The sequence below is a fragment of the Heteronotia binoei genome, chromosome 6 (assembly GCF_032191835.1).
Source record: "Heteronotia binoei isolate CCM8104 ecotype False Entrance Well chromosome 6, APGP_CSIRO_Hbin_v1, whole genome shotgun sequence".
Classification (NCBI taxonomy): Eukaryota; Metazoa; Chordata; class Lepidosauria; order Squamata; family Gekkonidae; genus Heteronotia; species Heteronotia binoei.
The window spans coordinates 82406362-82420405 of record NC_083228.1 but is presented as its reverse complement, the minus strand read 5'-3'; the positions used below and the strand labels follow the sequence as shown (position 1 = coordinate 82420405).

At 39.6% G+C, this 14044-nt stretch overlaps 1 protein-coding gene across 1 annotated transcript in view; it reads right to left on the bottom strand.

Annotated features, from left to right (window-relative positions):
• NGEF (neuronal guanine nucleotide exchange factor) overlaps positions 1-12886 on the bottom strand; it is a 75275-nt gene extending 62389 nt beyond the window's left edge. The window contains exons 1-2 of the mRNA XM_060241948.1: positions 12585-12886; positions 8032-8161 (exon numbers count right to left, since the gene is read on the bottom strand). Of these exons, the coding sequence (XP_060097931.1) occupies positions 8032-8161; positions 12585-12852 (398 nt within the window). The 5' untranslated portion in view covers positions 12853-12886. The remainder of the gene's footprint in view (positions 1-8031; positions 8162-12584) is intronic.
• Positions 12887-14044: the final 1158 nt, after the last annotated feature.

The window sequence follows — 14044 nt, the reverse complement described above, 5'->3', positions numbered from 1 at the left end:
GAAGAAAAAATTAATAAAAGAAATTACGATATTACAATCCCAAGTTAAACATTTGCTGAATAAAGAATTAGAATGGAATTTAAAAAATTTGAAACAGAAATCGTTTGAAAGTGCAAACAAACCTGGTAAATACCTGGCCTGGCAATTAAAAAAAAGGAAAGAAAATAAGACTATAAATAAAATCATGGCAAATGGGAAAACAGTAGTGGATCAAGAAGGAATTAAAAGAGAATTCTTTAAATACTATGCAAATTTATTCAAGGGTGTGAATATAAGTAAAGAAAAAGTGGAAGAGTATCTACGAAACATTCAGGTGGCACCTTTGACGGAACATATGAAAAAGATATTAAATGACCCAATAGAGAAAATTGAAATAGAAGCAGCAATAAAAGCAATGCAAGAGGGTAAAGCTCCAGGGCCAGATGGATTCACGTCAAAATTTTACAAATCTCTCAAGGATGAATTAACACCCAAACTGTTGAAGTTGTTAAACACGATAAGAGAAGAAGGGAAAATCCCAAAGACCTGGAGGGAAGCTGTAATCTCTCTGATTCCTAAGGAAGATAAAGATAGCACAAACGTAAAAAATTATAGACCAATCTCATTGTTGAATAATGACTATAAGATCTATACAAGAATTTTAGCAGAGCGACTGAAACAATACCTGACCAACTTTATAAACAAAGACCAAGCGGGATTTCTTCCTAAAAGACAAATAAGGGACAATGTAAGAGCTGTTATTAATGTTGTGGAATACTATGAAAAGCACCCGGAAAAAGAAGTGGCCTTATTTTTTGTTGACGCAGAGAAAGCCTTCGACAACTTAAATTGGGACTTTATGTTTGCGGTAATGGAAAAAATTAATTTAGGGGAACAATTTATAAAAATGACAAGAGCAATATATACAGATCAGCATGCAAAATTGTGTATAAATGCAGACCTTACCAAAGAATTGAAAGTGAGTAAAGGAACAAGGCAAGGATGCCCGCTATCACCATTGTTGTTTATAATGACTCTTGAAATTTTGTTACAACAAATTCAAAAAGATGAAAAAATAGAAGGTCTAAAAATTAGAAGATTCTCTTATAAATATAAAGCTTTTGCAGATGATATAGTGTTCATAATGGAGAATCCGGTTCAAGTGTCACCACTGCTGTTAGCTAAGATAAAAGAATACGGAGAACTAGCAGGATTATACATAAATAAGGAGAAATCGAAATTCCTCTGTAAAAACATGCAACCAAATAAAACAAACGAACTACAAAAGGTGACAGGTTGTGAAGTCACAACCAAAGTTAGGTACCTTGGAATAGAGATAACAATGAAGAACATTGATTTATACAAAAACAATTATGAAAAACTGTGGTGTAAGATGGACAAAGATTTGATGAAATGGAATAAACTCAACTTGTCCTTACTGGGCAGGATAGCTGCAATCAAAATGAATATTTTGCCAAGGATAATGTATTTGTTTCAAACCATCCCGATTGTAAAAGAAGCAAAACAATTCAACAAATGGCAAAGGAAAATCTCTGATTTCATTTGGGCCGGAAAGAAACCAAGGATAAAGATGAAGATCTTAACGGATGCCAAAGAGAGAGGAGGTTTTCAACTTCCCGATCTAAGACTATACCACGATGCAGTTTGTTTGACATGGATAAAAGATTGGATAATGCTGTTAGATAAAAAACCTTTGTGGTTAGAAGCTCACGGAAATAGATTCGGCTGGCATGCATACATGTACTATGGGAAGAATAAAATGGATGGTTTTTTCTCTCACCACTATGTCAGAAATACATTACTAAATACTTGGATAAAATACAAGAAATACGGGGACGAGAGAAAACCATTATGGATAGTGCCAGCAGAAGTAATAAAAATAACAGCTGATTCTGAAGAAAAAAGAGAAATGTCATATAACCAACTGCTTAAGATTCAAGGAGACAAAATTGAATTAAAAACCTCAGAAGAGCTAAATAACAATTATGATTGGTTTCAAATGCAACAAATTAAAAGTTTGATGGAAAATGACATAAAATCAGAGGGGATTAGACGAGAACAAACAGAACTGGAAAGAGTCCTGTTAGGTGACAATGAAAAATTGATATCAAAAGTATATAAGTTATTATTGAAATGGTCTACAGAAGAAGAAGTAGTAAAGTCTCAAATGGTCAAATGGGCAATTAATGTGAATAGAGAAATACAAATGGAAACATGGGAGCACCTCTGGAAGAACTCAATGAAGATATCAACTTGTCAAAGCATTAAGGAGAACTGTTTTAAAATGATGTATAGGTGGTATATGACTCCGAAAAAATTGGCTAAGATAAGTAAGAAAATGTCGGATAGATGTTGGAAATGTAAAAAACATGAAGGTTCTTTCTTCCATATGTGGTGGACATGTGAAAGAGCGAAAGAATTCTGGAAGATGATACAACAAGAAATCACCAAAATTTTGGGCTATGATTTTAAGAAAATTGCAGAGACGTTTTTACTTGGATTACAATTAGAAAAATACCCAAAAGAAGACAGGACTTTAATTTGGTACCTGTTATCAGCTGCTAGGACTTTGTACGCGCAGCTTTGGAAGCAAGAAAAAATACCAGAGAAATGGGAATGGACCATGAAAGTTTTATCGTGGTGTGAAATGGACAAATTAACCAGAACACTAAGAGACTATGATTTAGAGATATTCAAAAGGGAGTGGAGAAAATTTAAAGGATATATGGAGAAAACTTGGAAAGTAAAGAAATATTGGACATTTTTTTAGTTGTAAGAATATATATACGGAACTTTGAGCAATCAGAAGTGCCTTTAGTATGGATTTGAACTTATAACCTCGGGGAAGTCAACATTGGAGGGAGGGGGGATGGAAATGTCATATGGGTTAATGTGAAAAAAAAGAAAAAATTAAGAAATAGATAAGCTTTGTAACCATATGCTACCAATAAATTGTTTAAAACCCAGAAAGCGGGGGGGGGGGGGGAGGAATGTCTGCTGGGCATTCCATTATTCCCTTTGGAGACCAATTCCTATAGGGAATAATGGGGAATTGATCCTTAGGTATCTGGGGCTTGGGGGGGGTGTTTTTTTAGTTAGAGGCATCAAATTTTCAGCATAACATTCAGTGCCTCTCCTCAAAATACCCTCCAAGTTTCAAAAGGATTGGACAAGGGGGTCGAATTCTATGAGTCCCAAAAGAAGGTGCCCCTATCCTTCATGATTTCCAATGGAGAGAAGATATTTATAAGGTGTGCATTCCCTTTAAATGTGATGGCCAGAACTCCCTTTGGAGTTCTATTATGTTTGTCACAACCTTGCTTCTGGCTCCACCCCCAAAGCTCCCAGATATTTCTTGAATTGGACTTGGGAACCCTAAGTTATTTCCATATTTTTGCTGTTCCACATGAAGTATTCTATGCAAGTGGAGCAGCAAGAAAAGGAAAAATATTTCTTCCCCCCCCCCCCAGCACTGTTTCCGTGTGGGAAAACTGAACATGTGGCATACAGCTGTCACCAGGGCTAGAAACCTGCAGATATTCACAACTGGACTTACTCTAGCATCCCAAGCAGCCAACTAGGCTCTCACCAGAGCTGAGCCTCTACTCAGTCTCTCCTCCTCCACTCTAGGAGCTCTAGGGTGTCTGTTGAATCCCTGGCAAACAGCAGGATTCATTGATGGACTCCTCTTTGGCTCCCATGTCTGGCTCCTGTATAGAAGCCCTTTGGTTTTCTGGTCTCAATGGGTTGCCTATCTGAGTCCTGGAGCACAGAGGTTTAGCTGCTATGACCCCTGTGTCTTTCAGGGAGAACTCATCAGGTCTAGCCCTGACACTTGGGGTGATTTCAGGTTGGGAAAATGTAGGGGGGGAGACTTAACTCCTTTCTCCCTGTGCATTGTAGTCCCAAACCAAATTGGGCCACAAATACCTGGCAATTAAGTTCTGAGCATGGAGCTCCCAGACCACATCTGTAAACCAAGCCTGGGGATTTGTCTGTGGAAAGTATATCATATCATCAGGCCCACATGAATATGGTCTTGAATTATGAATGCTGAGAACAGTTGGGGAATAAAGGAGGAAGTTAGCTGCCTAAGTCCCTGAGATCTTCTAGAAGCCTGGAGTGGGAAATTGGGGAGATCTTCAAATTGTCCCCCACACATACACAACCTGTGATTCTTCATTGCTCATTCCTCATCTATCTAATTCTGGGCAATAGAGTATGGGTTAACAAATCTGCAAAACAAAGCTAGGGACAGGGTTTTCTCTACAAACTTGCTGGGTTTCACTGCCAGCTAGGGTTGCCAAGTCCAATTAAAGAAAAATCTGGGGACTTTGGGGGCGGAGCCAGGAGATATTGGGGGTGGAGCCAGGAACAAGGGTGTGACAAGCATAATTGAACTCCAAGGGAGTTCTGGCCATCACATTTAAAGGGACAGCACACCTTTTTAAATGCCTTTCTTCCATAGGAAATAATTAAGAATAGGGGCACCATTTTTTGGGGCTCATAGAATTGGACCCTCTGGTCCAATCATTTTGAAACTTGGGGGGTATTTTGGGGAGAGGCACTAGATGCTATACTAAAAATTTGGTGCCTCTACCTCAAAAAATAGCCCCCCCAGAGCCCCCAATACCCATGGATCAATTCCCTATTATTCCCTATGGAAATCGTTCTCCATAGGGAATAATAGAGTGCCCAGTAGACATTTCCCTCCCCCCACGCTTTCTAAAGGGGGGGAGGGCCTCTAAACCAGGGAATCCCCTGCCCCCTCCCTCTCTCTCACACACAAATACTTACGGTACTAGATCTTCTTCCTGCAGAACTCTACTTGCTGTGAAAACGAAAGCAAAAGAAAGGGAGGGGCCGTTCTCCATGGAAACTATTACTTACCCTTTCCAATGAAGCCCTTCCTGTTTCCTGTTTCTTGCGCAGCCTTAAAGGAACAGCCTTAAACGGATCAGTTTGCAGGTTTCTAAACTTGCAGGAGCTCTACAACTGCATGATGCCTACACGCATGTTCCCCCCCCCCCCCCGCTTCCGGATTTTTGGAGAGCGGGGGAGGAGGCTGCAAATTCGGGGGTCCCCCGCCAGGGCGGGGGGGTTGGGAAGCCTACTGCCAGCAGAGACTGGTGATGGTGGGATTTACCCCAATGATATCCTGCAATGTTACAGCATCACCTCCAGTGATATCGCTATGTTGTACCCCACTATAGCATTCATCTGAAACTCTGCAGTAAAAATTATAGATTTCTGGGTGAATCCTAGAGCATCCCATGACTTTCATTTATTTAACAAGAAGTGATGTCACAGTGTTATGGGACACCATTTTGCGCACACACACACACATACACTTTCCCCACTGGGTACCAGCAGGGGCTGGAGGAGTACTGGCAGGAGTTTCTCTACCAGCAAAATCCAAATAGCAATCCTAAACTCAAAATAATAGAAACAATGCCTGTAGTTTTTTAAAACAGATGCCTGCTCAGCACTCAGTGGCCATTGAGTGGTTGCTAGGCAGCCACAACAATATTGATGAGCCAAACCTTGACTTCTGTAACCTGGAGGCCAAAACAGCCCAGAAAAAGGTCTTGTCTTTCTACCCATCATGTTCCCTGATGGAGAGGACTCACTACTCACACAACTGGCCCTGGTGGCAGCAACCACGCAGCTGGGTCCAGTCAGCCCTAGTAGTGCCAGCAGCCACTGAGCAACTCAGACTTTTCCCAGTCTGCCAGGGGAGGGAAGTAGGGAAATCTAAAGACAGGGCAGCAAATAAAAGCAGATTGGCTGGTGAGTGGAGAGAAGAGAAGGTAGCAAGAAAACAGAAGAGGCTGTGGGGGTTGCCAGGGAAGGGAAAGAGGGAATAGTGGGGGAGAGGATACAGTTAAAAATAAGATGCTACCCTCAAGTCCTTGCAGAACCCTGCTTTTAATAATAACAACAATAATAAATAAGCTGCAATTAGTTATGTATCTACAGTCATTTATATCCATTGGATTAAAGTTTGTTCCTCAGATAAAAACTTCAAAAAAGGATTATTTAAACAACTACTGAAACTCCATATATCTTTTTTTATTTTTGCCCTGGTAGGTGTATGTAACTTGGCTAGGAATAAGATTTCCTTTATCTGCCTCCCAGGCTGAGTAGAACTACTTTTTTCTGCAGAGTCACTCAAGCACATTTACTGTTGCTTTCATTCTGATGTTCCTGGTAATATTATGAAGGAATATTTATAAAAGAAAATACAGTCAAGGATTCAGAAGCACAAGTTAAACAATGTTTACATAGTTAAAAAGAAGAAGGCAGTCTGGACAAATGGGAAGAATTGTATTTTGACTGTCACTTCTGCTACTAGTTTGACTATTGCCAAATGCTATGTTGGCTTAATGTCTTGAAACCAAATTAATAATTTCTACATGGACTGGGTACTTGCTATCCTTTAGATTAGGGGTGTCAAACATGCAGCTGGGGGCCGAATCAGGCCCTCAGAGGGCTCCTATCAGGCCCCTGAGCAACTGGCTGTCATCTGCTTCCTTCTCTCTATATCTTGCTTCCTTCTGCATAACAGCTTGCTTTGCAAGGCTTGCTCAATTGCTCAGGAGCTACAGAGCAAAACCTCTATTTTCTCCATTGGCTGAGGCTCCCCCCCCAGTCCCCTGGGGAAGGAAGGAAGGAAAGAGCCAGAGCTTCTTTTGCCCAGTTCCTTGGATCCCATGGGAGAAAAACAAACAGCATCCTTAAGACCAATGAGGGCTAACATTTTAAGCATGTTTTAAGTTTTTTTAAAAATATATATTTGTGTTTGTCTGTGTTCTTTATAAAATTTATATCTCTGCTACCTAATCTTAAATAGGTACACACACAGCCCGGCCTGACATTGCTCAGCCCAACCAGACATGGCCTGGCCCCTCAAGGTCTCATTTATGTCAGATCCAGCCCTCATAACAAATGAGTTTGATACCCCTACTTTAGATGATATATTGTGTGCAAGGAGACAAATCAATCATGTGGTTACCAAGATTTCACTATCTGGAGCACATTTGTAAGGTATTTTTATCTAGGAACTCTTTATTTTGGGATTAGTGTTCCCTGAAGACAATAAAGCCTAAGTCTGTGACCTTAAAAGTATTACATAGATTATTTACGGTATATATTAAGGCTTTTTGTAGAGATGGAGTAAGCAGAATTTGTTTATATTTTTCCTCTATTCTTGCTATACTTTACCTTTAGGCTTAATTGTATGACCCAGTGTGCCAGTAAGTAAATAGCATGAATTCTGCACTGTCACCACAGTGCAAAATTAATAATGTTAACAGTTAGCTTTCAATCAAAGATTTCTAGATGCAGGTATTTGCCCTGAACTAGACATTATCTATGATGGAGTCTACCATCTTTCTTTTATTGGGCATATGGTTGGATCCATCATCCATAATCACAGTGATGGTGTAAAGGTGGGAGAATTACCAGCCTAATTTTAATTCTAGGCATCTCTGTTAAAAAAAAAAAACTCACCATGCATGCAATTGTGGTTATGGAATGCTTTAATTCCTCTCATACTTGCAGCAGTATTTTGCACATATAGTGAAGGAATTCTATATGTGAAAATCAAAGAGATGAACCACATTTCTGTTTCTGAAACTTATGCTAAAAACCCCAGTTTGTATGCCATGCTTGTTATTAAAGGAATGCAAGACTGGTTTTTTGTGCCTGAGGTCTAAAACTGATCTTACAGCAGCAGGATGAAACATTTATTTCTGTAAAGGGATATTTCCAGAAAAAGTAGACTAATAGATTTGTTATGGCATAAGCTTTTGTGTCCACTTCATCAGGTGCATCAAGTGTCTCAGAGAGAGAGAAAAATATTGTAAAGCAGAGGAGATGAGTCACAATGAAATGCAAGAGATTCCTACATCTCTCATTTCTGTGTGACATGTCCCATATAAGTTTAAACTAAAGATCACTGAAAATTAATATAAATGAAACTGGTGGATATAATTTGGCCAATTCATTTCCATAGTGTTTCTTCCTTACCTTTGAAGCCATTGTTCTTCTGCAGTTGTCATATTTGGCTTTAAATGTAGAGACAGACCCTTGTGGAATATGCGTAACAGTTCATCTTTGTTCAGAAGCTCATTCCTGGTGCTACCATTTTTTAACGAGCCTTGAAATGAAATGAAACATTGATAGATAAATTATTACCTTTTAGGCCCTTTAATGGACTGTGTTCAGTTAAGGAAACAAGATAAGTTGAGTTATGTTTGGAGGGCCAGACTGGTCCAGCTCTTCAAGTATGATATTTTTTTATGTGTAATGAATGAAATTACATCTATATAGATGGATGGATGGATGGATGGATGGGTGGGTGGGTGGGTGGATGGATGGATGGATGGATGGATGGATGGATGGATGGATGGATGGATGGATGGATGGATGGGTGGGTGGGTGGGTGGGTGGCTGGCTGGCTGGCTGGCTGGCTGGCTGGGTGGGTGGGTGGGTGGGTGGGTGGGTGGGTGGATGGACAGGGAGGAGGAAAATTCCATCCCTGATTTTTTTTTTTAAAGGGAAAGGCTGAATTGTCTGCTTTTCTTCCTAAGTATATAATGACATACAGAGTTTCTTGTGTTTATGTCAAAATGGGATCAAAAGGCTCCCTTAAGAAATTAGACATGCTCTATTTTGATTCATGGTTCTGTCAGAATTTGGAAGAACAAGAAATAACTTTGTATCACTTTGACTGAGGTTCTTTCTATGTATTTTGAAGTACTTGTGCATTTGTTTCTCATTTGTTGCACACAGTCTTCACATCTTCTCTAAAGGAGACACTCACATTGCAGAAATGCCATTTTTACAAGCAAACTGCAACTTTTAATATTTGGGGGAATTCAACATTTTCCCCAGGTAGTACATGCATTGCTATTATAATTGAAACGTTGTCCTGACCTGGGAGAGCACTAAGGAAGTCCAAGGTTGCTACACTGAGGCCGGCAATGGCAAACCAGTTTTGTTTGTTTGTCTTGACAGGCTGGAAAACTGGGCTAAAATCAATAAAATGAATTTTAACGGATAAATGTAAAGTTCTGCATTTAGGTAGGAAAAATCCAATGCATGGTTAAAGGATGGGGGAGATTTGTCTTACCAATAGTATGTGCGAAAAGGATCTAGGGATGTTAGTGGATAATATGCTGAACATGAGTCAACAGTGTGATGCAGTGGCTAAAAAGGCAAATGCAATTTTGGACTGTATCAACAGAAGTATAGTGTTCAGATCACGTGATGGTATCGCTTTACTCTGCTCTGGTAAGACCTCACCTGGAGTATTATGTTCAGTTTTGGGCACCACATTTTAAGAAGGGTATAGACAAGCTGGAATGGGTCCAGAGGAGGGTGATGAAGATGGTGAGGGGTCTGGAGACCAAGTCCTATGAGGAAAGGTTGAAGGAGCTGGGGTTGTTTAGCCTGGAGAGGCGGCAGCTGAGAGGTGATATGATCACCATCTTCAAGTACTTGAAGGGCTGTCATCTAGAGGATGGTGTGGAATTGTTTTCTGTGGCCCCAGAAGGTAGGACCAGAACCAATGGGTGGAAATTAAATCAAAAGAGTTTCCGGCTCAACATTAGGAAAAACTTTCTGACCGATAGAGCGATTCCTCAGTGGAACAGGCTTCCTCAGGAGGTGGTGGGCTCTCCTTCCTTGGAGGTCTTAAAGAGAGGCTAGATGGCCATCTGACAGCAATGAAGATCCTGTGAATTTAGGGGGAGGTGTTTGTGAGTTTCCTGCATTGTGCAGGGGGTTGGACTAGATGATTTTATGATTCTTGCCTTGAAAACTCTATAGGGTCTGAAGGAAAAATTGTCCATTAGCATGTCCATTTTATAGTGTTTTCTGGTCTGCTTGCTTAGGGATGAACTTCTGTACCCCAGAAGCTGGCAGAATAACAGAATGGCAGAAGCAGCTTCAGCCAGCTGAGCACAGCTTCTTAACAGCAGATAAGACCCCAAGAATGTGGGAATATATTCTTTGACATGTGCAGTTGCTATGCTTGCAAACTTCTGCAGATAAGTACTAAGTTGCTATGCTATGCAGTTGGTGGGAATGAAGGTGATGTAAAGATGACATAAACTGCAGTATAAATGTAAGGTATTTTGGAGAAGAAGAAAAAAGAATGCTTCTGTAACTTTTGTAGTTAGGAAGGATTACTTGGGTATAGCACAATAAACTTATCTTAGAAATGTTTCACTGTCTCCATGGGCTAGTGGATTAAGAACCCTTCATCAGGACCCAAGTATTTCACCCTGAGGTCACCATAAGTTGAGTGCAATTTGATGGTACTTTACACACACATTGAATGTAAGTTATAACAGAATCAGGAGAAGCAACAGCATTTGTATTGTGACTCGAATAGTAAAAAGAAACTGTTTTCCATCCATGCTGTGCCTGTACCCATTTCCTAAAGCAGAACCCAAAAAATCTAGGGTCCTGTTCAGATACAACCAGAAAAGCTAATAGTCACCATATAATATTTTCATACCAACACTGATGTGGTCCCTTTTAAAAGTCCAAGCTTCAACTATTACATTGAACAAATTTCAAAGATTTGTTAAACATTTTATAGTGTTGACAATTTTATATTAGTAAAATTAACTTTTCTCAAATGGTACTTTTCCTCCTTGTGGGAGGTTAAAAAGACACTCCAAAAGGAAACCATATCATCATATCCTAGGACAGTAAGTTAATCTTTGCCAGAAAAGTGTTATACTTCTATGCAGTTTTTATTTAATTGTTCTCTCTGCTCTCTCAGATCTCTCAGCTGCCCACATTTCATCCTAGTAGTCAACTGTTACTACTGCCTTCCCTTCTCCCCTCTCATACTAACAGAACTACAAAACCAGAATCTGCTTGCACTGGATGTTTGGGACATTTATCCTGGACACTAGGGTTGTAGTTGACACAATACAGCCACTGGTTAACTGTATTGCTTCTGCTGCAAAACAACTCCCTCTTGCTGCCTATTTGTCTTTGAATGGGATACCATATCTGGAGCAACCTGTCCTGCTAGACAATTGCAGCATGCTTCCCCCCTCATCCTCAGAAAATCTGAAGAGATTGTAGAGGGAAGGAGAATGCAAAGATGGGCTTCTGTCTCAGGTACCAAAATACCCATATGAAATGGCACCACCATTAGCATGACTAAGTTGTGTAAACAATATCCCAAATGTAAATGAAAAGGGCTTACCCATCGTTATTATCCATGCACTTCAGCCAATACTGTAAGAAGATGAGTTTGTGCGCAGGATTAGTTTTTACAAAGGCATGTAACATCCACTCAGGAGAGTTGAAGAATATACCTTCCTAGTTGTTTGAATAAACATTAAGCTCAAATAGAAGAGAGAGTAATTGCCTTTAAATAACAAAACTGTGTTGATTGAATGAGACCTGTTTTCTTCCAGCCTTCTCCAAGTAGGCAACTATCTTCAATAATGCAGTAACAGAGGGCAAGTAGGAATGCAGCACAGTGCAGAGCTCATCAGTATAGATGCCAATCTAAAGTCTGCAAGAGAACAACCTTTCTTCAAAGAGTTTCTTCTTCAGGGGCCCAAAACAGAAAGATATATCTGCCTTTATAATTGATGTAGGTTTGTTGTGTGATGCGGATGGTTCAGTTATCTCTATCAGTCTTGGTGCAGTGTGATTCTGTGAGCGAATGTTTGTCTGGCTGCATACTGCAGTAGCACAGTGGAGAAGACGTATGTCTTAGCATACAGAAGAGCTCATTTTGCCATAAAACCTCACTGATGACAGGTGTAGAATATCAAGCAGCAGTTTTTAGACTTCTGCTGTCTGCTTGCAACCTTGGAGAAAAGAAGAAACTAATCTTGTGTAATATATTGCAAGACAGACTTCTGAGAGAAGGATGGCAACATGGGACAGTTAGGAAATAATACATACCTATTATTTGGTCCTTATGGCATATTCATGTCTAAGGAAAATGATGTTCCTTAATTGGTATTAGCGGATTGTTTATCTTGGTGTAAAAGCAATACAGTTGCTGCTAGACTGTATTTGAAGGATTTTTGAATATGCTTCATACATGCTAAGTATTTTAAAAAACTATACTATGGGTGGAACAGAAACCTTCACCAACTAGCATGTCCTTTGTCTGGATTATTTAAACAACTATATTTTTGTTATAGTTGATTCTTGAATGCTTCCTATGTGTCTCTTGCTCCAACAAAATGCCTTCTTTGAGTACAGCTTTGCACACTTTTCTTGTTTTGTACTGTTAATAACTCTTTAGCCATCCTCAGTTGCCTTCGAAGTTCTGCCAGCCGCTCAGTGCTTCATTGTCAGTGGAATAGCATGAGGTAAAGACCCCGCTTCCTTGAGGCCTTTGACTGCTTCTGCAATTCCAGACTTGTTGCAATCTGACGTTTGTCAGCACAGGAGATGTATTAAGGCAAACAACCAGATTTTACAGTTGCAGATATTTTGCAACCCTTGTTCTTGTAAATGCCCATTCACCAAAACCTGGCTTGACATTTACTATAAGTATCAGCCTCAGTGGGCAAAGAGTAATGACTACGTACCTTCAACATGCTCTGTTTGAATCTCCTTATAACTTCTCCCTCTCCCTCTGTTCTGAAGTCTGAAGGAGCGATAGTATCTGGAATTCCTTCTAATAGGAATATAGTGTGCCTGCGAATCCTTCTCAGTCATATGATCAGAAGTCTGTGATTCGTCATGTTCACAGTTCAAGTCCAGGCATGATACTGCCTGTGGAGAACTATCCTTCCTGAAACCATTGGCTGATTTCCCATTGTGTCTTTCCATCTCTTCCAATTCTTCAGTCTCCATGGAAACAGATCTGATTGTTTAATAACACAGCTGATGATGAATGGGAATCTTCATAGACGTCATCAGATATCTGTGCTTAAAATTAAAAAAACAAAGGATAGGACAGTTGTTCTAGGACCAAGAGTAGTTTTTTTTCTACAGTAAAACAGAAGTGGCTTCTCTTCCCATCCCCACTTTTTTTTTGTTACCCCAGGTATAATTTAAGTTGATAGCTTTCAAGGTTATCCTATTGCCTCCAGTGTTACTTGAAAATAATGCTGTTATACTTTCAAAATAATGTTATGCTTCATTGCTTCCAAACAACTTTCCAATGGACTGATACAGTTTGAAACAAATATTAAAGCTGAAACACTGCATTTGTATCTCATAGAATTACTTTTAAATAAAAAAACACTTGGCCTTCTCCAAACTCTTAGAAGGCACCACTCTCTTTTTTCCTTTTTATTAAACATGTAGAAATAGAAACAACACGAAGCTACACAGAAATTCCTAAAAATATAATTAATAACCTGTTATACATTTGGAGACACAAAACCCCTCTATAAAGCAGAGGTCAGACTACATGAAATAGTTCAGTTTGATCAACAGCACTGAAAGGTAGGTTGTCCATAGTCACCCAGTGAGCTTTGTGGCCAAGCGTGAGAATGCCCATCTTTCCCTCAGGCCAAGTCCAGCACTTTATTCACTTCTAGACCACATGCGATCTTCTCTAGAAACAAGTGCAAAGCAAATTGATTTCCTACTGCTATGGGGTGGATTCCTATTGCTATGAGGTGGATTCATGGAGTATGATAACTTGTCTAGTAAGCGCATCACCAGCAGTAGCAACTATTTAAATGGAATATCAAGGATAAGACATTTAGCGCATTTCTCATTTAAAAATGTTGTCACTAGTGTTTTTGAACCTAATTGATTTATCCAGACTTAACAAGAGTGCATTTTTTATGGGTAGAAAATTGGTAAGAAGTAAATGAGTTTTAATTCTACTCATGTCCCTTAGTTTTCTCTCCCTAGCCACGTGTATTCCTCAATATATGACATAACAGTAATACCTTAGCCATTAATTGCTGCTTATCTGTTGCCTTGTAAAAAGCTTCTGATACTAGAAGAAATAACAAATGACAATTTATTAACAAAGCCTATCAGGTTCTTGTTGCAACATTGTCTTTCATCACTTATCTGGAAAGATTTT